Genomic DNA, 23073 nt, shown 5'->3' on the forward strand with positions numbered 1-23073 from the left:
CCCGCGTGCCTACGTAAATACGACTGATGCAAAAGCTGAAAACCCCATTTCCGCCCGTGTGATAATTGAGACACATTTGCCAACGCTGGCCAAAGACTCTGGATAATCAGCAAAGGGTGGTAAAGGGCGGAGTCGTCGAAGTAGGCATAGCGTATCGATAACCCATGCATGTAACTTGGTGTCTGTGTATGCCGCTCCCTGCGTTTCCTGGGCCCATTATCGGCCGGCAATGAGGGGGGGCACCATACGCTTACCTCTCGGTAGGTTGCCTACACGTAGTTATGCCCTCTTTTCCTTGTTGCCAACCCCGACCGCAGATCGCTCGACGGCGCATACGTTATCCCCTGGTCTGGGAACGGCTGCTGACAGGTTTCTCCTACGGACCGACGCAGATGCGCGAGTGCGAAGATATTATGCATGTAGCTGGATAGGTAGGTAGGTAGGTAAGGTAGGTAGGTACCTATTACTTAGAAACTCGGAACCAATTCGCGAGGCTCGACCGGGCCTGATTGGACGCGGCCCACGCGCGCGCCTTTGATGGGGAGGGAGGGATGGGTTACTGGCAAAGGGGGGGGAGGGGGGGGCACCGACTCGGCTCGCGACGGAGAAGCGATGGGTGGTGGAAGCGAGGCGGAGGCTGTCGTGGTGGGAGAGGCGGTCGTGGCGTTGGCTCGTCGTTGAGCGAGGGCCTGTATAGAACAATGTGTGAGTCGGTATGCGTATCATATGTGTGTGGACGGCGCGATACAGGCGGGTTAGGTGGCTTAGGTGTCTACAGTGGACCGCGAGGGTATGGGCATCTATACGTAGGTGTTGATGTTGTGTGCATAGGCGGTATAGGTATGGATGCGTGTAGGAGGAGAGCGACTGGGGACGGATTCTGACAAAGGGGAATGATGTATTCATCTATCAGAACGAGTTATGCAGGTAGGCATATACGACGATGAGGAGTGTGGGGATCAACAACGGACCCACGTCCCACCCGACCCAGCTGGAGAGTGGCACCAAATCTGAATGCACCAGCTGGGCGAGACCACCACCACCCATTTGCCCGTCGAGGCCCAGCGAAAGGCACCACAACCCCCAAATCCAGCCTTGCGCCGTAGCCTCTCATCCAGCCTGATTCACACAATCCCAATCCTCTCGCATCCCACTCTCCCCCCCCTCCCCCGGCATCATTGGCGTTCTTGTCACCGTGCCCATGCTTTCCAATTGTTGCCTTTGAAGCAATTCCCCCGATCCTCGCCCTCCTCTCCCACCGCCCTCGCCGTCTTCCGTCGCCAATTGACATCCGTCCCATGGATCAGCCGGCGGCAAAGAAGAGAAGGCTGGCACCCAAGATCGAGGCGCAAGCGAGCCCTCCGCATCCGCCGGCCTATGCCCATGAGCCTGTATGTATCGTCGATGGATCGGGCATCCAACCCTCTACTCACACCGCCAGGCCCAACCCGCCCAACATTTCCAGGCTCAGGAGGCCCCTCCTCCCCCCCCCGAGCGCCACGAGTTCGAGTCCTTCGCGAGACACCTGCAAGATGCCGCCATGCTTATATACCGACAAACCCAAAAGTCCCCCTATACCAAAGCCTCCGTCCTCCTGCTGAGCTGGAGCGAGGACAATTCCGTCGAGGAGGACTTGGTCGGCCTCGACCAGGTCCTCCGCGACCGCTTTAATTACCGCACCGAACGCTTCGCCATACCCGCCACCGCCACCGCCAGCACAAAGCTCGGCATTCGCATGGCCTCCTTCCTCGAACGCGCGGGGCCCGACCACCTTCTGATAATATACTATGCTGGGTATGCGTATGCTGGCGCGGATAATCAACTCTTCTGGGCAAGGTAGGTTGCCTCCCGTCAGCGTGGTCGGGCCGTTCTGACGGAGAATCAGCAACGAGCGGGACGATGCGGCTAAACTGCGGTGGGCCGGATTTCGCTGTCTCTTCGAGGAGGCCGCGTCTGACGTGCTCCTGCTTCTCGATACCTGCGCCTCGAAAGAACAAATCGTCCCCGGCGGTGGCAGCGTGAAGCAAGTTATCGCCGCTAGCACCCCCGAACACCATTCCCGAGACCCCGGCTTGCGGTCATTCACGTCACACGTCATCGACGCGTTGACCAAGCTGAGCGCCGGAAGGCCGTTTACGGTGGAGCAGTTGTATCACGATATTGTTGTCCAGAAGCAACACGAACTTACACAGGCGTCAGGGTTAACTAACGGAGCGAGCAAGAGCCTTCCCTTTTCCGAGAAGATACCCGTCTTCTACACGTTGAGCTCTGGCAAAGGCCAGGGCCTTTCCCTCTCTCCGCTGCCTTCGGACACTGAGACGCAATCGCGGTCTCCGCGGGCGAGCGTGGATGCCGACGCCCAACTACTCAAAGCGTCCCGCGAAGATCCCATCCTCCACCCGAGCGCCATAGCCGACTTGACGTTTGACGAGCCGAGAGTCCTGGTCTGCACCACTTTTGTTGGCGAGGCTAGTCCGGACATGTCCTCTTTCAACCATTGGCTGCACAACGCCCCTGCTATCGCCTCGAAGATAGCTGTAGAAGGCATGTTTCTCGGGCCACCCACGATGCTGCTCATATCGATGCCAGTCGCGGTCTGGAATGTGGTGCAGCATGATAAGGTCTGCTGCTTCCTAGGATACGTGAACTCTCATAATATGACACATCTGTATAACCGCTTAGTCGGATCCGTGTCCGTCAACAAGGCGTCGGCGAAGGACGTGGAAGATGGCCGGATGCTTCTCGAAGCGCGGGAGATGGCCGTGCATACACCCATTGCGCGCCGCCACGAGCTACCGAATCACGCGCCGTTGCGGCCGGAGACACCAATCCGACCAGAGAGCATGGGACGACTTGACCCCGTGAGCCTGGCTCAATCGTCTGTGGCTTCCAACGTGTCTTACACCAACTCCACACCAGGCGCAGCCGTCGCCAGCAAAAACGACGTGGAAGATTCTGCCGAGATGCAGGAGGCTGCCGAACAGCTCAAAGCCCTAAGTCATGTTCGGCACCTGAGCGGCGATACCACGCCTGGCGCGCACGCGCAGCCAACCCCCGCGGACGACATAGAGCCTAGCAGACACGAAGAGGTGTCTGCTCACGACGCGAACGAATCCGGGGCCGACGCGACCCAATATCATCCCGAGTTCCCGACGCCATCGCGGCCCAAGCAGCCCCGCCGATCGCTTCAGAAGCAGACCCCCAAGCAGGAGACCCGCTGCAACATGTGTAGCCACGCGCCTTTCAAGGATTCCTCGTCGCTGCGTAAACACATCGCCGCCGCCCACACCCGTCCGTTTCCCTGCGCCTTCGCCTTTGCCGGCTGCACGAGCACGTTCGGATCCAAAAACGAGTGGAAGAGACATATTGCCTCGCAACATCTGTGCCTACAGTACTACCGGTGTTCGTCCTGTCCGCACACCGCGGCCGAGGGCAAGGGGAACGAATTCAACCGCAAGGACCTCTTCACGCAGCACCTCAGGCGCATGCACGCGCCGTTCGCCATCAAGAAGGCGATCGTGAAGGGCGACAGCAAGCTGCAGGTGGACTGGGAGAACCACGTGAAGGAGATGCAGCAGTCGTGCCTGGTGACGCGGCGGAAGCCGCCGCAGCGGTCGTCGTGCCCGAAGCAGGACTGCGGGAACTTCTTCGAGGGGCCGACGTCGTGGGACGAGTGGACCGAGCACGTCGGCAGGCACATGGAGAAGGGCGAGGCGAGCCGGCTCGGCGTCGACCGGCTGCTGGCGAAGTGGGCCGTCGACGAGGGCATCATCGAGCGCAGGGACGACGGCGACTACCGGCTCTGCAGCGGCGCCGGCGGCGCCAGCGCCGACCGCGAGCCGCCGGCCGCCGGCAGCGTCGAGTGCCAGCCCGACGAGCGGGACGGCGCCAGGCCGCGGGACCCGAACGACCGCACGATAATAGCCGCGAGCACGATGGTGGACAAGATGGACGTCGACGAATAGCAACAACAACGGCCCGGCCGTAGACGCGCGCGATGTCTGCTTGTCGGTGCTTTTTTTTTCTTTTTGGGAGGGGAGGGGCTTTTCTTTCTCGAGCCAGAGCATTTACGGGACCCGGACCATCTCACGAAACAGCATCATCCATCATTTTTTTTCTTTCCTCATCATCGGACAGCGAGGCTATCGCGCATATACGGCATTTCTCTTTTCTAAGACCGAGCGGCTACAGCGCGTTTTACGAATCGTATCTTCTTTTTTTGGTTGTTTTGGATTGGGGGACGACGAGGAGGAGCAGAGGCGAAGGTTTCGTCTTCCTCCCCTCCGCCCTCCCTCTCTCTCTCTCTTCGGAACCGTGTCTCTTCGTCCGGGACAAAAACCCCCCTGGCTAGCCAGACGATGCGGCGTACGATTCCCACGGTCTCCCGCGCGCAACATGTTGTCCTACTCCTACGAGGTTTCGACTTGCTCCTTATTCGGAAAGCGTACGTGCGGAAGGGGAATGTGGGGGAATAGGAAAAAAATAGCCAAACCCCGAAACGAAGACAAAAGACGAAGAAGAATCCCGAGTCTGGCTAAGGACCGATTTGTACGACTATTTATACCTGCCCGACCCGACCCGACCCCTCCCGTCCGGAGTATCGTCGTTAATCGTCTCCGGCCCGGCATTCGTCAGCTGTGTGTGTGGGGGGGGGGGGGGGGGGGAAGGAGGGGAGAAGGGAAAGAGGGGGGGAGAAGAGCAGGAAAGGAGTCGATATATAGGGGAGCAAAGCGGTGGGGGGTAGGCTCGAATTGTGCAGGGTATTTTTGCTACGGGCGTCGCAGTTATTCTAATCATCGGGATGGGCGGGCGAGAAGGCAAACCGGAGATGTTGCGATTATAGTCTCGCAGTTCGTAGTCGATCACTAGGCTATATAGGTAGTGAGTGGCACACGCTCGTATATATATGTCTATATATAGGCGCAAAAAAGGCATCGTGGTGGCTTGTACGGTAGGACTCACTTACCCGAGAGGGCCTGTCGCGGCTGAAACCTTCCAAACTGTCACCGTCGTGGGTGTGTGCGGACGTCTTCTCGCGCAAGCCCTTGGTCCGTCCCATCTATATCCATCGACAATATTCCCGTCCGCTTTCTCTCCCCTCTCTCCGTCTCGAGCCGAGCTCCTCTTTACGTAAGCATTCCCCGCACGCAGAAACTGATGATTTTCTGCAGCGGCGACGGGGTTGTTGAGGGCTCTGTGGGGAAGGCTCTTTTGGCCGTAGCCGCGTCGGGTTAGGGGCGTACATGGGTAGGTACATGTACATGCCCAACAACCTGCCAGGGGGGGTACCTTTTGCGTACCGCCTCGAGTACCTTAGGTACCTACCTACCTGTGCGACCAGAGGGAGGGAGGCAGGTCGGCGCGAGCGAGGCGCCGTTACGAGGAGGCGGCGAGAGCAGGCCCAGAGGAACCAGAGGAATGAAAAGAAAAGAGAAGGGCACCGAGACACAATCGAATTGGGCTGCGAGTTGCGAGCTGAAAGTACATACGCGCACACGGCCAGCTCGCCGGCATGTACCTGCGACGTACAGGAGGAGGTACATACCAGCGATGCAACTCGGTACTGTCGTCGATCCCAGCGGACCCCTGATCATCTGCCCTTTTTTCCCCCTTTGTCCTCACCTCCCCCTCGCCTCTCTCCCTCTGGGGTTAGAGAAAACAAATGGAAGAGAAGCTCCGGGGAAGCTCCGCGAAAAGGCCGCCGCCGTCACTGGCGACGACGGCCGCTCAGATGAATATAAATAAAAAAAAAAGGCCCTTCTCCTCGGCTCTCTAGATGCAGCTCTAGCTCTGAGCTCCCCAGAGCCTCGCTCCGCCCAACTCCGCCTACCCCATGTCCCGTCTGCTTCCTCGGTCTGGGGGCTGCGGCGCTTCTGTCGCTCGACCCCGTGACCTCACGCCTTTTCCTCGAGCTTTGCTTTCTTTCCGCGGTAGACGCAGTGGACTTGGCTTGCTCCCCCCCTAGGATATTGGCATGGCGGCGCCCGAGGGAGCGCCGAAGGCGGTACCGACCGACCGACCGAGTCCCGCGTACGACTGCTTGGGCAGTGAGCGCATTCGGGATAGACGACATCATACTCTGCGCTGACCGCCCTTGCACCAAGCCGTATGCGCATATGTGTCATGCGCGCTCGGCGTCGCCCAGGGCCGTCGCGGTTACCTACCCACCTAATTGTTCCTGGGCCGACCCCTCGGATTGGCTAGAGTGAATCGGCGACGAGAAATCATAATAATAACGATATAATCCAGCATGGAGAAATATTTGGGGTAGGTATATGCGGGGGACGCTTGGGGATGTGTCGATCGATACTACCTCGTATAACTATAGAGAAAGCCTTGCCCGCCACCGTGAATGCGTATAGAGCTATAGGTTGTATATAAGTCCCAGAACCTCGCCGCCGTAGGGGATGAAAGGGGGAGGTAGAAATACGAGCAAGGGCCTTTGGAGTTGGGCAGCTTGGTTTCTGTATACTACGCGAAGGTCGCTATTGTCTCGCGGCACGTATATCGGACTCGGACGCGTGGGATCAACCTTCGGCGCGTGGTGTACGTACATACGTCCATGATGGCGAGCCGATTGCTCTTCACGGCGGCAGCAGCGTCGGCCACTGCTATCGCGGCGAGAAATTACCCCGGTGGCGATCCTCTCGCGGCCTGTCCCGGGTATGCCGCATCGAATATTGTCCAGACGGCAACGGGATTGACTGCCGACCTGACTTTGGCCGGTGGGGCTTGCAATGTGTACGGAGAGGACCTGGATGATTTGGTTTTGGAAGTTTCTTACGATACCGGTAAGTATGTGTGTCACGCCGTCGTGCCGGGCGGGAAAACTAGAGGTGTGATGTAGGCAGGCAGGTGTTGCTAACACGACTTCAGAAACTAGACTTCACGTAAAGATCCAAGACGCCGCCAATAATGTCTACCAGATCCCCGAGTCCGTCTTCCCCCGGCCGGAAGCCCCGGGTGTCGAAGAGGCACAGTCTGCGCTGAAGTTCGACTACACCGAGAGTCCCTTCTCCTTCACCGTGTCACGCGCAGATTCGGGCGAAGTCCTCTTCGACACGTCGGCCGCGAGCCTGGTGTTTGAGTCCCAGTACGTGCGGCTGCGGACGAGGCTGCCCCAGAATCCGAGCCTGTACGGGCTGGGTGAGCATTCGGACCCCTTCATGCTGAACACGACCGGCTATGTGCGCACGCTGTGGTCACAGGACTCTTATGGCGTTCCCGAGGACGCCAACCTGTACGGAAATCATCCGGTGTATTACGAGCACCGCGCGAGCGGGACCCATGGCGTCTTCTTCCTCAACTCTAACGGCATGGATATTATCCTCGACGACACCCCGGAGGCTGGCGGTCAGTACCTCGAGTATAACACTCTCGGTGGTGTGCTCGACTTTTACTTCGTCGCCGGCCCGAGCCCCGTTGAGGTCGCACGCCAGTATGCTGGCATTGTTGGGTTGCCCGCGATGATGCCTTACTGGTCTTTCGGCTTCCACAACTGTCGCTATGGCTACCAGGACGTCTACGAGGTCGCCGAGGTCGTCTATAACTACAGCCAGGCTGGCATCCCGCTCGAGACGATGTGGACCGACATCGACTATATGTATCGTAGAAGAGTGAGTCTCGTATACACATTCTCTACAGCCGACGTTCGAGTGGCAGTGAACTAACCGATTCCGCTAGGTATTTTCACTAGATCCGGAACGATACCCGCTACACAAGATGCGTGAGCTCGTCGACTACCTACACGCGCACGATCAGCATTACATAGTAATGGTAGACCCGGCGGTGGCGTATCAGGACTTCCCGGAGGCGTTCGGGCGCGGCGTCGCAGACGATGTGTTCATGCGGCAAGCTAACGGGTCTGTGTGGAAGGGTGTCGTCTGGCCGGGTGTCACCGCTTTCCCAGACTGGTTCTCTGCAAACATTACGAGCTATTGGAACGGCGAATTCGAGCGTTTCTTCTCTCCGGAGTCTGGTGTGGATATCGATGCTCTCTGGATTGACATGAACGAACCTTCCAACTTCCCCTGCTTTTTCCCCTGCGACGACCCCGACACTGCCGCGATTGGCTACCCACCAGAGCCTCCACCGGTCAGATCACCTCCCAGGCCGTTGCCGGGCTTCTCGTGCGACTTCCAGCCCGAAGGCACAGACTGCACTACGATCGAAGCGAGGACGGCCCCCCAGACCCGCGACGTTGCATTATCGCTGCCGTCCCGCAACAAGCTGGCCAACCTCGTCCCGCGCCTGGTCCCGACCGAAAATGGCCAGGGCAAGGGCATCCCCGGGCGTGACCTACTGTTCCCCAAATACGCGATTCATAACAAGGCAGCGTGGACGGACGACTGGAACGCCGGACAAGGCGGCATCTCGAACAAGACGGTGAATACAGACCTGATACATCAGAACGGACTCACCATGTACGACACACATAACCTATACGGTAGCATGATGTCGATCGCGTCGTACGAAGCGATGCTGGCACGGCGCCCGACGAAACGGCCTCTCATAATCACGCGCTCGACGTTCGCAGGCGCAGGCACGAAAGTGGGCCATTGGCTCGGGGACAACCTGTCGTTGTGGGCGCACTACCGGCTCGCGATACGCAGCGCGCTCGCCTTTGCAGCCGTGTACCAGGTGCCAATGGTGGGGGCGGACGTGTGTGGCTTCGGTGGTGATACGACGGAGCAGCTATGCGCACGCTGGACGGCTCTCGCGGCGTTCGCGCCCTTCTACCGAGTGCATAACAGCCTCGACTCGGCCCCCCAAGAACTCTATCGGTGGTCGCGCACGATAGAAGCGGCGCGCAAGTTCCTCGCCATCCGCTACGCGCTGCTCGACTACGCGTACACAGCTCTGCACACACAGACGCGCGATGGCACACCCATGCTCAGCCCTCTCTGGTACGCGTACCCAGATGACAGCAAGACGTGGGCACTCGACCTGCAGTACTTTTACGGCCCGCACCTGCTCGTCGCGCCCGTGACGGAGGAAAACAGCGATAAGGTAGACGTGTACCTACCCGACGACGTGTTCTACGACTGGTACACGGGAACGCGAGTCGAGGGTAAAGGGGCGCACATTACGGTCACGGAACAAGGGTGGACAGACCTGCCGCTGTATATCAAGGGAGGCGCCATCGTGCCACTACGACAGACTACCAGCATTGGTACTGCTGCTGCTGCTATCGGCGGCGAGGGAGATGGACAGCCGATGACGACGCGCGAGCTGCGCAAGCGGCCATTCGAGATCGTGGTCGCCGTGGGGCGCGACGGGCGCGCTAGCGGCAGCTTGTACCTAGATGACGGCGAGAGCATCGAGCAGCCGGCCGGCGCGACTACGGAAATTAACTTCACGTTCGCCAAAGGCGTGCTCCGAGTCAACGGCACGTTCGGGTATCGGCCGGATCCGTCAGGTGGCGGCGACGACAGCCTGCGCGTCGCGAAGGTGACGTTCCTTGGCCTGGGAAGGAGGCGTCGTTCCGGGGAGGAGCGCGGGGACATAGTAAGCGTCGAAGTGGACAAGTTGCTGACGGAGGCTTTCACCGTGGCCGTCTAGGCAGGTCAGCAAAGGGAGATAATAAGGATAGAAAGGGGATAGACGCTAGGTCCGTGGCTTGCTTGTAATGGCAGCTATCATGAACATATGAACTGTCATGTGCTTTTGGTGTGGATAAGCGTGAAGAGGGAAAGGGGGGATGGAGAAAAAAAAATAGGGGGGATGGGCGTGATGCTAGGAAGGAGTTGGGAGATAACAAGCACACGAGATAAATAGGTAGGTAGGTATAGTTACCAAGATAACCCTACACTCTCAACCTAATCCAGCGCTTTGTAGCGGCGAGTCAACGAAGAGCCAGAAACGCCCCCCCCCCCCCCCCCCCCCCCCCCGGCTCCCTGGATCCGTCAAGGCAGCACGTATCAAGGCTACGACGGGGTTAACATTCGTCCGTCAGCGTTGTCCTATCGCTCGACTGTCCCGGGCGTGAGCCTGACACAGGTGCACACGCGCCACGGACCAACTGACGCAGATACCCGCAGAGCGCCCAGATTTCCGGGTTCCCCAGTGCCCAACGCCCATTCAATCGGTCGATCGGTCGTCTTGGCACAGCAACTACCACAGCTGCGAAGCGGGTTAGGTGACGCGAGATAGGTCGTCGAACGGGCGGGATGAACCACCGGACATCGAGTCGAGGGGAGGATGGCCGCACGTAGGCAAAGGACGCTCTGTGTGATGATGGCGTGCTGGACTCGGTACGATGGGTTCGGCGTCGACCTGCTGGAGGAGAGGAGAGAAGAGGAGGGGAGGCGAGAACGGAGGAGGTGGGCAGGAGGAGGAGGAGGAAGTTGCGACGGGTGTTAGTGCTGGTACGACGACAGTGCGTGATCACGCCCGAACCTTGTGCGCGTCTCCTGTGCGTGCCTCGCTCCTTCCCGCTGGCGACGATGTACGAGAGCACGAAGTACACAGGCGTAGCGGGACGGCGATGACGATGATTGGCCGCGGCGTTCCCGCCGGCGTTTCTGCTGGCAAACAAGTGACGGCGTCGTTGCCTGCAAGCAGCCTCTTTCCTCACGCCAAACAAACCACCACAACATGAGAGTCGAGGTTTCCCCTGTGGATGTTTCCCCGGAGTGGAAACCGGAAACGACCAGCCCAGAAACGGAAAAAGACGGTACTTTATCTTTTCCACCTCTGGTTTCTCTCTCTCTCTCTCTCTCTCTCTCTCTCTCTCTGTGCCCCGGATACCTGCTCACCAACATCCCCCTCCCCCTCCCTCTCTCACTCACACTACAGATCCATCTCACAGGGACCGACTCTTCCTCCGACTCCGACTCCTCGGACCGACCGCCCACTGCCCGCCTTCGCCGAGGGAGGGCCAGCAAGTCTCAGCAACATGGAGAGAAACACGGCGGCTCCCGATGTCGACATCTCGAACGGGACCTGCTATTTCAACATCAACAACAAGGCCAATGGCTTGTATATCCCTTGCGGCAATGTAGCCGTCGGCGTTGACTGGGCCTGCTGTCTGATTGGCGACCTCTGCATGTCGAGCAATGCCTGCTACCACCAGAACTGTAGGCTGGCTCCCACCCATCTATCCGTGACAACGTGTGGCTGACCGCCCCCTCTCTAGTCGAGATCACCTACGTAGCCGGCTGTACCGACTCAACCTTCCGCTCCCCCCAGTGCCCCCACAAGGGTCAGTTTGCGAACCAGCCGTGGGTCGGCCTCCAGCGCTGCGACCCCTTGACAGACACCTGGGGCGGCTGTGAGGAGGACGGGAAGGGGGACTGGCCAGGCCGCGGACCCCCGGCCGCGTGCAAGTGTGACGGCGACACCCAGCTCTTCGTCGACAAACCGAAGCTCGACTACATCGCGTCTTTGCCCACTTCACAGGGGGGATTTATCTCGTGGGGCGATCTCGGACGGCCAACCATTGCCCCGACGAATATAGCGTCCACCGCTTCGGACTCGACATTGACCGGTCCTTCGACGACTTCTGCTCCGCCCTTCACCACCACCATCTCTTCCGTCGATCTTAATGCAACAGCAGGGGCGACTCCGGCCCAACTCAGCGCTGTCCCGAGTAGCGACGCTACCGCCACCCAGGCGCCGGCCCTGCCCATCGCCGCCCAAGCCGGCATCGGTGCCGGTGCCGGCGTCGGCGCCCTCCTAATCGGTGGCGTCGCAGTGATGCTGCTCCTGCGCAAGCGCAAGGCCGCGCGCGCAGACTGTGCCCGAGCCGAGACACCGTCGGACCTCCCGGAGGGCACTTATATCGAGCCTAAGCTCTACGACGGAAACAACGGCCCCGGAAGCCCCGCCTTCTCCGGCTTCAAGTCAGAGCTGCCGGCTGACGAACCACTGCAGCACGGCAGCGCACAGCCGACGCCCCTTTCGTCCTCCTTCCCTCCTTCTCCGTCGCACGCCCAGGCCCCGATCCCACCGCAGTCAATGCCTGCTTCGCCGCAGGAGACGCACTCGCGCCAGTACCACGCGTATAACCCGCTGCTCCACGGCGACTACGCCGCGATGAAGAGCTACGACGATGGCAACCAGCAGCGCCGTCACTACCAGCAATCCGAGCCGTCGCTGCGCGTTGATGAGGCCGCGCAGCCGCCCGTCTCCCCGCTTAGCCCCCGATCCGAAACGCACGGCTCGCTCAGTCGGCGGGTCTCAGACGCGCCGCCAGCTGCGGCAGCAGGGCCCTCTTCCTCGTCGGCAGCGGGTGGAACCGCTTTTGAATTAGAGGGCTGACGAAGGGTCGCAGAGGGGCGTCGCGCTAACCGGGCCCCGGCCCCCGGTGTTGTACAAGGGAATCTGAAGGGAATTGGCGGGTTGCAGGAGAGCCGAGGTAGAAAAGGGAGACCTTACAGGGCTGAGCCCTTGGATTCGGAGATTTTCCCCCTCTATCTCCCCGCGCCGCCTTATCCGTCTTCTCCCACCAAGAGGGATTTTCATTTTTCCTGCTTGTTCTTCATTATGATACTATGCGATGGATTTTCACCGCTACGTCTGACTGACGGCGAGAACTGCTTTCTCCTTTTGCCTTTACCTTCCACACTACTCCTCTCAAGGTAGCCTGGAGTACAGGGTGCAGTTATCGTGGTCTAGGATTTGGAGAAGTCTTCTCGCCCATATCTAGATTGGAGGGGTGGAGGGTGCCAATATGTAGATAGTGGGCAGGTGTCGCCTTAATACCTATGTGAATGAGTAATTGCCTAGTTAGTACACGTGCACCTTATGTGAGTGAGAATGGCCCGTATAACAGTTGGAAAACCGTATTAAGATTTCGATACCGGTCGACTCCTAGCAGCCCGCCATCGGTGCGATGAACCTCGGCAGCGGGAGATGGGAAGATCTTCGGTAAGCTACGAGACGATGAGTAAGATTTATCCTTGCACATGATAATATCACTAGTTAGTGCGGTGATGTGCGGATGCCAGACGTCGCGTGCCTTGTCCTAACCACGTTGCCTACGTAGGGCTGGAGGGCCGCAGGTGTGGTTTCAAGAATCTAAAGTCCCTCCAGAAGGCTTGTTATCACGGCGATCCACTCATTCCGCCCCTAGTATTTGGGTGGGATACTATAACGGGGGTTAAACTCATTCTCGGTAGGGAGGATTGAGGGAATGAGCTTGTGTTAATATTACCGTCCCTTTGACCGCAACGATGGTCAGAGCGGTAGGAATCAGGAACCTTGTCCCAACATGCGACCGAGCGATGTGCTGCCACAGCCACACCCGAAACGAAAATTCCAAGCCCACGGTAACAAATTGCACCGATGTGGTGGAGCAATACATACGAGCGCCGAGATATTAGGGAGTGGGCTGGGGAATAGTGAGCGAGTTGCCTTAGTAGGGAGTTTCACTTACCTGCCAGCCCAGCCTGGAGGGGGAGACCTCAACTACCTATCATCACTAGGTAGGTTGCCATTACTTTGCTCCTCAATCCACGACGGAAGCGTTCTGTTAACTTCCAGGTACATATTTTTTTTTCTTCCTTCTTATCTCTGCCTGGTCTCGAATTGGCATTCACTTCCACACGATGGCAACAGGCTTCTACATTCAGGTACCGGTTCTGAGGGGACCTGGAGGGCCACGCGAGATCCCTTCGGCCTCCCTCCTCCCCATAGCCACTTTCTCTAATTACATGCCTAGCATACAAGACCACCACCAGCACCATATATACGTTCCCACCAGCTATCCCCCTCCCAGGTTTCTGCCTGCTGCAATGTATTTGTGTAGGGTATCCCTTTACCACACCATCGTCGTCGTCGTCGTCGTCGTCGTCGTAATCTTTGATAAGAGTAATAAATCTTGATACGATGCCAGTTTTGGACAGACTTGTTTATTAGGAAGAAGATGGCCACCCCCGATCCCGCCGGGCGCCTGCAGATCCTCCTCACGCCGGGGCTCCAGCCGCCGCCGGGCGTCGTCCCCAACTACTTCGACCCGCCGTCGATGGTCCCGATGGCGAGCGCCGTCATCGGCGTCACGCTCGGCCTGATGTACTGCTTCCTGGCCCTGCGCATCTACACCCGCGTCTGGGTCACGCACAATTTCCACACCGACGATGGTAACGCGCTCCGCCGCCGCCTCCGCCCGGGGGGCCAAAAAACAGACAGGACGCTAACCGTGTGCGCGCGCCCGCGCGCTCGCCAGTCCTCTGCATCTTAGCGGCAGTTAGTAACGCCCGAAACCTCATCGCGCGCCGCGCCTCCGCTGCCCCGGCGCCGACCGCATCCGCTAAGAACAGAACTTCTCCCTAGGCCAACGGCAGTTGGTACTGCGCCGTCGTAGTCACCGGTCAGTCGCACCCGCGCGCCGTCAATTCGGGTTCGTGCCATGGGCGCCCGCTGACCGCTGTTCTCGCAGCTCTCAACTGCCCGCTGGGCCGCCACCAGTGGGACGTGCCGCTCTACACGCTCAACGAAGGATTGGCTCGGGTGAGTCTTCCCCCCGGGCCCCCCCGGTCCCCGTCGATGGCGGGCGCAGAGAGAATGGTGGGCTTTCTGGTTGACTTGCAGTGCGGCTAGCAAACGGTCCTGATCATCTGGCTCTACGTGGCCGCCACGGTGTTCCTCAAATCGGCGCTCCTCGTCTTCTACTACCGGATTTTCGGGATAGCCACCGGGGCCAGAATCCTGATATGGTCGTCGCTCGCACTCATCGTCGTCAGCTACACCACCTTTCTCGTCGTAGACACGGCCATGTGCCCCCCGAGCGTCGACACTCCGGGCTCGCTGGCGGCCGGCGACGTCTTCGGGCCCGGGAGCAGGTGTCTGGTGTCGCAGAAGCTGCTCTGGGCCGTCAAGGCCGTCTTCGGCGTCGTCGCCGACTTCTACCTCCTCGGCATCCCCGTCGTCTTCATCGCCAACCTCAGGCTCTCGCCCAAATCCAAGATGCGCGTCGGCTCCATCTTCATCACGGGACTGCTGTACGTTGTGTCATCATCCCGCGCCCGTGCGTGCGCGCAGTTGTTCAGCGCTTCCCCCCACTCCCCCCCTTTTCATTAGCAGTAATCTTACCAAACCCCCTAGGGCCGGCGCGTTTTCCATTACCGCTGCTGTGTACCGCTTCCAACTGCTGAACTCTCCTGATTTCACGTGGTTCGCTACCCTGGCCTATACCTTCACGTAAGTAAAGTGTGTACTTGGTGGCCTCCCCTCTCCCTCACCCCCCCAGACCGTCCCGTGGCGGCGACGACGACGGAACTAACCAAGAACACCTCCTCAGAGCGGCCGAGCTGAACATTGGAATTGCCTGCAGCTGCATGCCGGTCGTGTTCACCGTCTTCCGCAGCGCGGCCCGCGCCGCGTCGCCGGACTCGTTAAAGAGTTGGGTCAAGGCGCGCCGGGCCCCCCGTCCGAGAGGTGTTCCGGCCTCTCTCGCAAGCCCCTGCTGGGAGGACACCGTGGCGAGGAAAGATTTGCTCCCGCGGGCGCCGAGACCGGCCGTGGTGGCGCCGAGAGCCTTGTCCCCCCTGACGGCTTGCTCTCGGGCATATCGCATGTCGCGAGACAGCGGCCTGAGCCTGGACGACGAGGACGGCTGCCGATACAGCTACACTGCCAATTACACGCGACAGGACTCGGGACCGGAGTACGACGACAAGATACACTGGATAGTGTGAACTATGGCGTTTCCCTCCCCCTTTCTTTTTGGCGAGGCCTGCAGGGCCCTCTAGATCTCTATCCCGCCAAAGCGGACATCTGTATTGATATATATATATATGTGTATATATACTCTGCGCAGGATGGTTTATACTAAAGGCTCGCGACCCCTGTTTCACGACACAGGTCCTCTCTCAGTTCGAAACTACCTAGAGGGTGGGGAAAATTTCATAGGCAAAAGATAGAGAAAAATATACACATGAATAAGAGGGACAACTAGGGAGACGTATGTGGCCTGGGCATTGCATTGCTACCGTATTACCAGATCCCGAGACTTTGCCTTCTTGGGGCGTCTCGAGTGCTAGGCGGACAGCTAATACCTATCGTAGGGAATAACCGTCTGCGTAGGACGCGTGTCTGGTTCCTATGCTCGTTCCCTCCCCGTGGCATCTCTGTTTCTCCCCGCGGGGGTCCTCGGGTGCTCTAAACCACGCCACGACGGTGCCTCCTGTCGCCAAGCAGAGCCGCGTTGCCCCTTAAGCCGCGAGCCGTGAGGTTCCTCACCATCTCTTCGTCCGTACTTTGATGTGATCGTCCTCGCAGGCTACGGATCTAGGCTGGGCAGGATTCCCTCCGTGGCAGTGTAGAAACGCCTTCCTACCCACCGGGACATATTTACGTACCTAGGTGTAGCCTGGCATTCCCTTATCCTGCGCCGAAAACCGGACGGTAATGCCCCGCTGTGCTGTGTATATGTATACGCGGGTAGGTACATGTGCACATACCCGTGTTTCCCCGGGTACCCAGGTACAAGCATGCTCTGCTTTTTGGGAGGGCAACAAGCCTCTCATTGGCCGGCTGGGGGTGCCAAGAACGCGCCCTGCGGAGGGTCTCCGCACAGGAGGCACTTGCGCCCTAATGTCTTAACTAGGCCCAAAGGGGAGTAGTTCCTGAAGGGACAGATGTGGATCCCTGCCGCCCTTATTCACTGCTGCCCTTGCCTATTCACCTTAGGAGATTAGCCAATATTCACTGCAAAAACGGCCAATATTCACCTGAATCTGGTTGATGTAAATAAGCAGTCAATTAGCAGTAGCCGTTAACTCCCAGGTATCTTAATATATCAGCTCAGGCATAACTTCAGCTTTCTAAAGATTCGCATACTAATTGATTACTTGGTATCGTGGGATCACAGGAAGCGAGCCAGCTAGCCAAAACGCAACCGCCTTAAAGGGTGCAGTCTGAATACTCGTGTACATGCATACTAATGTGCGGTTTACATGCATAGCCTGTAGGGTGCAACGTCTGACCCCAAGAGCAACGGCCTTCTCTCCATACCTACGTTGTGTGTAGCACTTCTGAAGACGTTGATTAATGATACGAGCCAAATACATCCCTTTGCCTGCCAGCCAAAGTAGACAGTCGTACCTCTCCCAGTCTTGTAGACACGTTCGGCTGCGCAGGGCGAGTCTCGTCTCGATGACCGGAAGCACCTCAGAACTGCCGCCCTCAACGGTGGAATGCCTACGAGACGGCTGTACAAACGAGGCCGGGAATTTGCAGTGCCCGACGTGTCTGAAACTAGGCCTGGAAAAGAGCTACTTCTGCTCCCAAGATTGCTTTAAGCAGGCCTGGGTGGGTTTCCGTTGTTATCTCTTCACCAAGGCTTCGGGCTAACAGACATCACCTCGTAGAACCAACACAAATCCATACATAGAACGGCGCAAGCCCCGGCCCGAAACGGTACCGGCCACAGCCTCGCTCCCCAAGGGGGTAGTGGTTGTAAGCCGGATTCCATTACCGGATTCTTCAACCCGTTCCCGGGCTTCTCGTTTACCGGCTCCGTCCGGCCCGTCTATCCGTTGTCTGCGAAACGCACCGTCCCCAAGTCCATCGCGCAACCGGACTACGCCGATACTGGGATCCCCAAAAGCGAGCAGCGCTTAAACCGAAATAAAATCGACATATTGGACGCTAAGGGGCAGGAGGGCATGCGTAGGGCTTGCAGGTTAGCTCGGGAAGTGTTAGACCTCGTCGCCGCGGAGCTCAAGCCGGGGATCACCACGGACTACCTGGACGAGGTGTGCCACAGAGCCTGCGTCGAACGGAATGTAAGTGCGGCGCGCTTTTGGACGACGTAGACCGCTTCTAAACCTCGGCAGTCGTATCCCTCGCCTCTCAACTACAACCACTTCCCTAAATCGCTGTGTACTTCGCCGAACGAAGTAGTCTGCCACGGGATACCCGACCAGCGACTCCTGTTAGACGGCGACATCCTCAACCTAGACATCTCGCTATACCACCAAGGCTACCACGCCGACGTCAACGGGACGTACTACATAGGCGACCGGGCCAGGGCGGACCCGGACTCGGTCCGACTAGTCGAGACGACACGGGAGTGTCTGGATAAGGCAATTGCGCTCGTGAAGCCCGGGACGCCGCTCCGAGAGTTCGGCAACGTGATCGAGAAGCACGCCGCGTCGCGAAACTGCCACGTCGTGAGGGTCTGGGGCGGCCACGGCATCAACTCCGAGTTCCACCCGCCGCCGTGGATCCCGCACTACGCCAAGAGCAAGGTGCCGGGGGTGTGCAAGCCCGGGATGGCCTTCACCATCGAGCCCATCTTGGCGCTTGGGAAGCCTCACGAGGTGTATTGGCCGGATAACTGGACGAACGCCACAGTAGACGGCAAGCGGACGGCCCAATTTGGTATGTGGAACCTAGTCGCAGTCGGGGTCGACTGTTCCAATGCTTACGTCTGCGTAGAACACACATTGCTCGTCACAGAAACGGGCGTCGAGGTTTTGACGGCAGCAAACGAAAATTCCCCGGGGGGGCCAATACCTATGCCGATAATAGCAGCCGGTGGGAGGAGTGGAGGGTGATGGAAAACCCCAGCGAGTGGTTTGACGATACATTATAGGTACTCTCGGTAGGTTCCTTATCCTGTACAGGGCCTCTGCTGCAATGTGGCCGGCAACCGAGGCGAACCTGAGGCGGTAACATGGGCCGAGAACATTGGCCTAGTAAGATCCTTCGTAGTTAAGCACATCCTGAACGAATCAAGGATGCCCGGATCAATATGTTAGTTGAGTTCGTTTACACTAGGTCTATTGTTTTTTGGGTTAACTTCTTGACTTAACAAGACTTGGCTCGTTACTGCGATACCGACGACTTTGTCGGCCCTGCCCGCCAGACCACGGCCGCATGCTTAAGATGATGAGAATGGAGAGCGGCTAATGTGTCATCTTCCCCGTGTCACCCCCAAGTGGCCACAAGGCCTATTCCCGAGACAGGAAAATCTGTTGGTTGTCGTTATGAGGATGAAGGAGGAGGATTGATTGTTGGCGGAAAAAGTTGGCAGACCAGCATGAAAAAAAAATACCTAAGTTGCCGAGTCCAGTGGCGTCATGTGACAAACCCTCCCGTACCTACCTACCTCCCCTCTAACCTCCACTCCACCTGAATCCCCTCGGCGGTAAGTAGAAGCGGAAGCTCCCCTCCAACGCCATTCGGACGAAGAACGGCCCTCCCGCGGCGGTACCTCGCACCATGGCGCGCTACCCAGTGCCATCTCACGTTATCGAGTCAATCGATGCAGCAGACCTGCGGGGGTTCGGGGCGGCTCACTTGGCGCGCCGGGCTGCGAACCGGCGCACGATTGCTCGTCTGTCGGAGAAACTCAACGCCGTCTTCGACTCGGGTGTTCCGTTTTTCACCAAGGACGCCATACGGGACATAGTGCGGCAGCTCGACGAGCTAGCAGTCAACCCGAACCCGCGAGTCCACACTGTCCGGAAATTCATCGTGAGAGGTCTCGACGACTGCGTTGTCGAACTCCGTGTTCCACTCGGAAGGGTCCACCCGTACAGAGACCTCCCGGACGTAGACATCGTTGAGTGGGTCCCCGTGCATCTCTCGGATTCTTGAAAAAACACCCATCTCTCTGACTGCTGCCGGATAGCGCCAAGCTTCTGGTTCGCTTCAGGCCGATCGATCACCTGACCTCGACGACTCGACGTTTTGCCGACGAATTCAACATCGAACATGCGTTCCTCCCCATGGTCGTCGAGCCCCGGCCCGTCCAGCTACACAGTGTCACAAATGATTACGTCCCACAATATCCGGTTCTTCCCCTCGAGGCAGTCCAGGCGACCTTGCAACGCAAGAGGACGGAATGGGAGTCTAGCAGCGCTTGCCAGCAGCTCTTGTCCACGCTACGATCGGCAGCTATCCCGGACGTCAGGAGGATAGTGGCTTTTGCCTGTTTTAACATGTCCGACTGTGAAATGGCAGAGCGAAGCGCCTGCCAGCATGCTCTTCTCCTCATCTTACGAAAGTTTTTTGCTGAGCGACAGCGTATTGCCGAGGAGGATATTGTGTGCTTTGCGCAGGACCCCTTATACGAAGATGTCGACAAGAAGGTTCTAGCCGGCGCCGGAATATCCGTAGTTGAAAATCCTCGCGCATTCCTCGAGGTGGACGATGCGAGCCTCGTACTATCTATCTCGCCGGAAACGCCTGTACGGCAAATCGTAGCAGACATTGCTCAACCAGCCGTCATGATCTGGAACAGGGTGGAGGAGGTGGAGCAGCACGCGGAATGGATTGGCCAGACCGAATGGTACGGGCCCCCGTTCCAAATTTTCTATTAATGTAAGGGTGTGCTGACGGCTTTCTGCCCTTCAAGCGAGGACAACATCTCCCCGCGCGTCGAGGACATGGTTCGTCGACACTACGTGGAGTTGAGCTTTCCGGTGGACAATGAACATTTTGGCAGCCGAGTGTCTCTTTACATCAGACAGCGCGGTGCTCTGTCGGCGGATAATATGTGAACCCCTCATACCAGGAAGAGGCACCGACTGCGCCGTCACCGAACCCAGCACTGCCGATCCTCAAATTGGCCCGCGACCGTCAGCTTCCACCAATTAGGGGGGATTGGGTGGGAAGCTTGAGGGTCTACTCAAGGTACACATGGGTGCATTTCAAGTTTACGCGGTCATGCACCGTTAAAGCTCCGAGGGAACGGATGGAAAGGTGCGATGTAGTTCGTATTACTTCTATATTTCGTTGGTGAAAGCTCACATTGCCGAAGCCAGAAGCTTTTACCCCTATCGTACTTCAATAGCAAACGAATACCCAACGAGCGGCCTCTGTACTGTACTCACAGTCCTGTGGTGTATGTGCCCGAAACTGAGTCCGCAAAGTTATCCCTGGGGTTTTTTTGTCCTTTTTGGTAAATGTCAAGTTTAACCGGGGTGGCAAGAAACGAGGCCCCGGGGCGGCTGTTTTCTGGGTCTTGAGCTAGAGTTGAGGGCATTACCTGGGTTAAGTCAAGAGATATAGCATGCCCGACAGCTTATAAAGGAGTGAATTCGTTCGCGTGGTACCTACATGCGCTCGATATGGGCTCCCCATATGTCGGCCAGCGAACAATGCCCACTCCTTGGCCCATTTCTCTGTGGGCTAATAGGCATGTATCGTGCCTGTGCCTTGAATCCGAATCACCCCTCAGGCTCGGAGTCAGGCGGAGGCGGAGCCGAAACGAGACCTCCGGTAAACATCCGACGCTCTCGCCTTCGCTCACCACAAAGAGCATAGTCGCAATCCACAGTCAACAGGGCCGCTAGCGACGCGAAGTCGCAGAAGCAGTCGAAATTAGATCAGCGGGGACTCCTAGGCGACCTGTTTTCTCGCGTCCCTCATGAACACACAGCTTACAGCGTTGCACCTTGCAGTGCAAACGACATTCTTTGGGTTGCCCTCTGATGGCCCCATTTGCTCTCCTTGGAGTCGCTCGCTAGCGAGAAGCTCTCATGCCGTATAGAATGTGCGGCCCGGCACCGCCGTGCCGCAAGAAGACGCAGATCGTTCGCACCAGTTCCGGGTGTCGAAACTGCCGATTACGGCGCAAAAAGGTCGATACGCCAACTGGGTATTACCGCGGATGGGACTGAAATGGGCTGACTCTTCCTTGGCAGTGTGATGAGAGCAGGCTCGCTTGTCGCGCCTGTACTCGGCTGGGAAGACTCTGCGACGGGTATAAGACCAAGCTGGAATTTCGCAATGTCTCTTTCCGTCCAACCGTGCCCCGAGACGATGGCGCCCGAGCAGATCAAAGGCCAATCCAGCTCCAGGCAGAAACTACCGGCAGCTCCGTGTCTCGGTCGAACCCCGACGAGACTAGGGCCCATTCTAACCTCTCCCATCTAGAGGCCGGAGATAACGACGGGGAAATTTCTAGCACTCCTACAACGCAATCATGCAATGGTCAGGATGTACTATGGACGGATTGGTTCTTTGGCTCGAGGCAAATTATGCATACCGCGTTGCCAACGCTGAATCCGGCTCTGAAGCCTAGTAAAGGACTTTTTTACATGAGCGTCTGGGAAAGCCAGTGTACTCCCGCACTGCATCCCATCTTCAGTAGACTCGCGCGTCCCCAGAGTCTGGCGCCGGTACTGGCAGATACCATGATGGCCCTCGCCGCACGCCAGCTGAGCCGGATGCTTCCCCGGGCGCGAGAATTCTGCTTAGTCGACGCTCACGGATCGCCTTTCCGGCCCGACCTAGAGCAGCAGAGAATCGGCGGGGAGTTCTCCGGCTCTGCCATGCGGTGCGTAGCGCGATGGACTCAGGAGGATTTCGAGCGCGACGTGACGAGCGCATTAGTACGACATCGTCTGAATGAGTGGCGGGCCCGAATACCATCCTCAGATCTGCCCGTTGACTCGAACTCGACGACTCACGACAACAGGGTTGATGCACAAATCCAGCCGCTACGTTTCGGGACTCACAATGCCGCAATGAATTTTGCCTACTATGTCGTCGCTCGGATTATGCAGTGCGGGGAGTTTCTCGGCATTTTTCGACAGAGCTATGGGAGGGCGGAAGAGCTGAACGATGCTTGTGACACCGCGTAGCCGTGGATCTTGCTTCTCCTCCGGATCGCGGCCGGGGTGAACTGGGATAGTTGCGTGAGGCTCAATACCTACACGGTCGGCCTAGCTGGCCTGCTCTTGGCTTGCGTTCTACGCTCGAACAATTTGGAGGTGGGCCTATGGGCATACAACTGGCTAGGCCAACGATACCGGGAGGGCTGCCTCGAGGAGGGGAGCTTTCCGATCTTCCAGATTCTGCAGGTGTTGCGCGTCGTGAACGAGGAACGGAGACTAGGCCGACACGTGTACGCTGTGTGCCAGCCCATCGATGACGGCGGCGGCGGGGGTAAGTTCTACTCGTATAGCAGCCAAAGGCTATCGTCGGTTCTCGTTTACGGGTGGTGCACAAACTCGAGTTGTTTTTACTCATCTGAGGTTGTGGTGGAGTAGCGAGGAAGATTACCTACGTGCAGTTTTGGAGAGACAATGTGGGGGAAGTCCCCGATGATAGATATCTACTACCTACATGTCGATATAACCATCAATTCGTTTAACGAAGCTCAGTAAGTGAGAA

The 23073-nt window shown here is 58.1% G+C and overlaps 9 protein-coding genes across 9 annotated transcripts; 8 read left to right on the top strand and 1 right to left on the bottom strand.

The window, feature by feature from the left end:
• The first annotated feature begins 1102 nt into the window (after positions 1–1102).
• GGS23DRAFT_158421 (uncharacterized protein) lies at positions 1103–4180 on the top strand. The gene is made up of 3 exons (XM_051511413.1): positions 1103–1391; positions 1442–1836; positions 1886–4180. Exons 1-3 carry the CDS (start codon positions 1299–1301, stop codon positions 3963–3965), a joined length of 2568 nt encoding a protein of 855 aa, XP_051369925.1. The 5' UTR covers positions 1103–1298; the 3' UTR covers positions 3966–4180.
• Positions 3763–4659, top strand: GGS23DRAFT_577593 (uncharacterized protein). Its single transcript, XM_051516933.1, has one exon. The coding sequence runs from the start codon at positions 3998–4000 to the stop codon at positions 4349–4351; it is 354 nt and encodes a 117-aa protein (XP_051369926.1). The 5' UTR covers positions 3763–3997; the 3' UTR covers positions 4352–4659.
• A 1561-nt stretch (positions 4660–6220) lies between these two features.
• On the top strand, positions 6221–9561 carry GGS23DRAFT_612189 (glycoside hydrolase family 31 protein; the record flags this gene model as incomplete). The annotated part of the gene is made up of 3 exons (XM_051520468.1): positions 6221–6791; positions 6877–7616; positions 7684–9561. Exons 1-3 carry the CDS (start codon positions 6563–6565, stop codon positions 9559–9561), a joined length of 2847 nt encoding a protein of 948 aa, XP_051369927.1. The 5' UTR covers positions 6221–6562.
• A 334-nt stretch (positions 9562–9895) lies between these two features.
• GGS23DRAFT_577600 (uncharacterized protein) lies at positions 9896–10826 on the bottom strand (the record flags this gene model as incomplete). The annotated part of the gene is made up of 1 exon (XM_051516934.1): positions 9896–10826. A coding segment is annotated over one exon (678 nt), but the record flags the coding sequence as incomplete, so codon positions are not given.
• GGS23DRAFT_577602 (uncharacterized protein) lies at positions 9896–12806 on the top strand. The gene is made up of 2 exons (XM_051516935.1): positions 9896–11078; positions 11138–12806. The coding sequence occupies exons 1-2, from the start codon at positions 10622–10624 to the stop codon at positions 12259–12261; spliced, it is 1581 nt and encodes a 526-aa protein (XP_051369928.1). The 5' UTR covers positions 9896–10621; the 3' UTR covers positions 12262–12806.
• Positions 12807–13709: 903 nt separating this feature from the next.
• GGS23DRAFT_158503 (uncharacterized protein) lies at positions 13710–15930 on the top strand. The gene is made up of 7 exons (XM_051511414.1): positions 13710–14081; positions 14168–14187; positions 14275–14311; positions 14381–14451; positions 14542–14942; positions 15046–15141; positions 15242–15930. Exons 1-7 carry the CDS (start codon positions 13868–13870, stop codon positions 15636–15638), a joined length of 1236 nt encoding a protein of 411 aa, XP_051369930.1. The 5' UTR covers positions 13710–13867; the 3' UTR covers positions 15639–15930.
• An 864-nt stretch (positions 15931–16794) lies between these two features.
• Positions 16795–19047, top strand: GGS23DRAFT_577625 (methionine aminopeptidase 1). The gene is made up of 4 exons (XM_051516936.1): positions 16795–17253; positions 17313–17729; positions 17781–18327; positions 18385–19047. The coding sequence occupies exons 1-4, from the start codon at positions 16993–16995 to the stop codon at positions 18501–18503; spliced, it is 1344 nt and encodes a 447-aa protein (XP_051369931.1). The 5' UTR covers positions 16795–16992; the 3' UTR covers positions 18504–19047.
• GGS23DRAFT_577629 (uncharacterized protein) lies at positions 19048–20330 on the top strand. The gene is made up of 2 exons (XM_051516937.1): positions 19048–19517; positions 19583–20330. Exons 1-2 carry the CDS (start codon positions 19171–19173, stop codon positions 20271–20273), a joined length of 1038 nt encoding a protein of 345 aa, XP_051369932.1. The 5' UTR covers positions 19048–19170; the 3' UTR covers positions 20274–20330.
• A 996-nt stretch (positions 20331–21326) lies between these two features.
• GGS23DRAFT_158645 (uncharacterized protein) lies at positions 21327–22572 on the top strand. Its single transcript, XM_051511415.1, has 2 exons — positions 21327–21536; positions 21600–22572. Exons 1-2 carry the CDS (start codon positions 21435–21437, stop codon positions 22539–22541), a joined length of 1044 nt encoding a protein of 347 aa, XP_051369933.1. The 5' UTR covers positions 21327–21434; the 3' UTR covers positions 22542–22572.
• The last annotated feature ends 501 nt before the right edge of the window (positions 22573–23073 follow it).

This window comes from Durotheca rogersii (assembly GCF_024521655.1).
Source record: "Durotheca rogersii strain YMJ 92031201 chromosome Unknown GGS23scaffold_19, whole genome shotgun sequence".
Classification (NCBI taxonomy): domain Eukaryota; kingdom Fungi; phylum Ascomycota; class Sordariomycetes; order Xylariales; family Xylariaceae; genus Durotheca; species Durotheca rogersii.

Excerpts from the sequence above, each read along its gene's own strand:
- GGS23DRAFT_158503 (XM_051511414.1), top strand. The coding sequence starts at position 13,868 with ATGGCCACCCCCGATCCCGCCGGGCGCCTGCAGATCCTCCTCACGCCG. Across the intron at positions 14,082-14,167 it reads CAATTTCCACACCGACGATG|TCCTCTGCATCTTAGCGGCA; the intron begins GTAACGCGCTCC and ends CGCGCTCGCCAG. Across the intron at positions 14,943-15,045 it reads ATCTTCATCACGGGACTGCT|GGCCGGCGCGTTTTCCATTA; the intron begins GTACGTTGTGTC and ends CAAACCCCCTAG.
- GGS23DRAFT_577629 (XM_051516937.1), top strand. The coding sequence starts at position 19,171 with ATGGCGCGCTACCCAGTGCCATCTCACGTTATCGAGTCAATCGATGCA. Across the intron at positions 19,518-19,582 it reads CCGGACGTAGACATCGTTGA|CGCCAAGCTTCTGGTTCGCT; the intron begins GTGGGTCCCCGT and ends GCTGCCGGATAG.
- GGS23DRAFT_577593 (XM_051516933.1), top strand. The coding sequence starts at position 3,998 with ATGTCTGCTTGTCGGTGCTTTTTTTTTCTTTTTGGGAGGGGAGGGGCT.
- GGS23DRAFT_577602 (XM_051516935.1), top strand. The coding sequence starts at position 10,622 with ATGTTTCCCCGGAGTGGAAACCGGAAACGACCAGCCCAGAAACGGAAA. Across the intron at positions 11,079-11,137 it reads TGCCTGCTACCACCAGAACT|TCGAGATCACCTACGTAGCC; the intron begins GTAGGCTGGCTC and ends CCCCCTCTCTAG.
- GGS23DRAFT_158645 (XM_051511415.1), top strand. The coding sequence starts at position 21,435 with ATGCCGTATAGAATGTGCGGCCCGGCACCGCCGTGCCGCAAGAAGACG. Across the intron at positions 21,537-21,599 it reads GCCGATTACGGCGCAAAAAG|TGTGATGAGAGCAGGCTCGC; the intron begins GTCGATACGCCA and ends CTTCCTTGGCAG.
- GGS23DRAFT_158421 (XM_051511413.1), top strand. The coding sequence starts at position 1,299 with ATGGATCAGCCGGCGGCAAAGAAGAGAAGGCTGGCACCCAAGATCGAG. Across the intron at positions 1,392-1,441 it reads CGGCCTATGCCCATGAGCCT|GCCCAACCCGCCCAACATTT; the intron begins GTATGTATCGTC and ends TCACACCGCCAG. Across the intron at positions 1,837-1,885 it reads AATCAACTCTTCTGGGCAAG|CAACGAGCGGGACGATGCGG; the intron begins GTAGGTTGCCTC and ends ACGGAGAATCAG.
- GGS23DRAFT_577625 (XM_051516936.1), top strand. The coding sequence starts at position 16,993 with ATGATACGAGCCAAATACATCCCTTTGCCTGCCAGCCAAAGTAGACAG. Across the intron at positions 17,254-17,312 it reads ATTGCTTTAAGCAGGCCTGG|AACCAACACAAATCCATACA; the intron begins GTGGGTTTCCGT and ends ATCACCTCGTAG. Across the intron at positions 17,730-17,780 it reads GAGCCTGCGTCGAACGGAAT|TCGTATCCCTCGCCTCTCAA; the intron begins GTAAGTGCGGCG and ends AAACCTCGGCAG.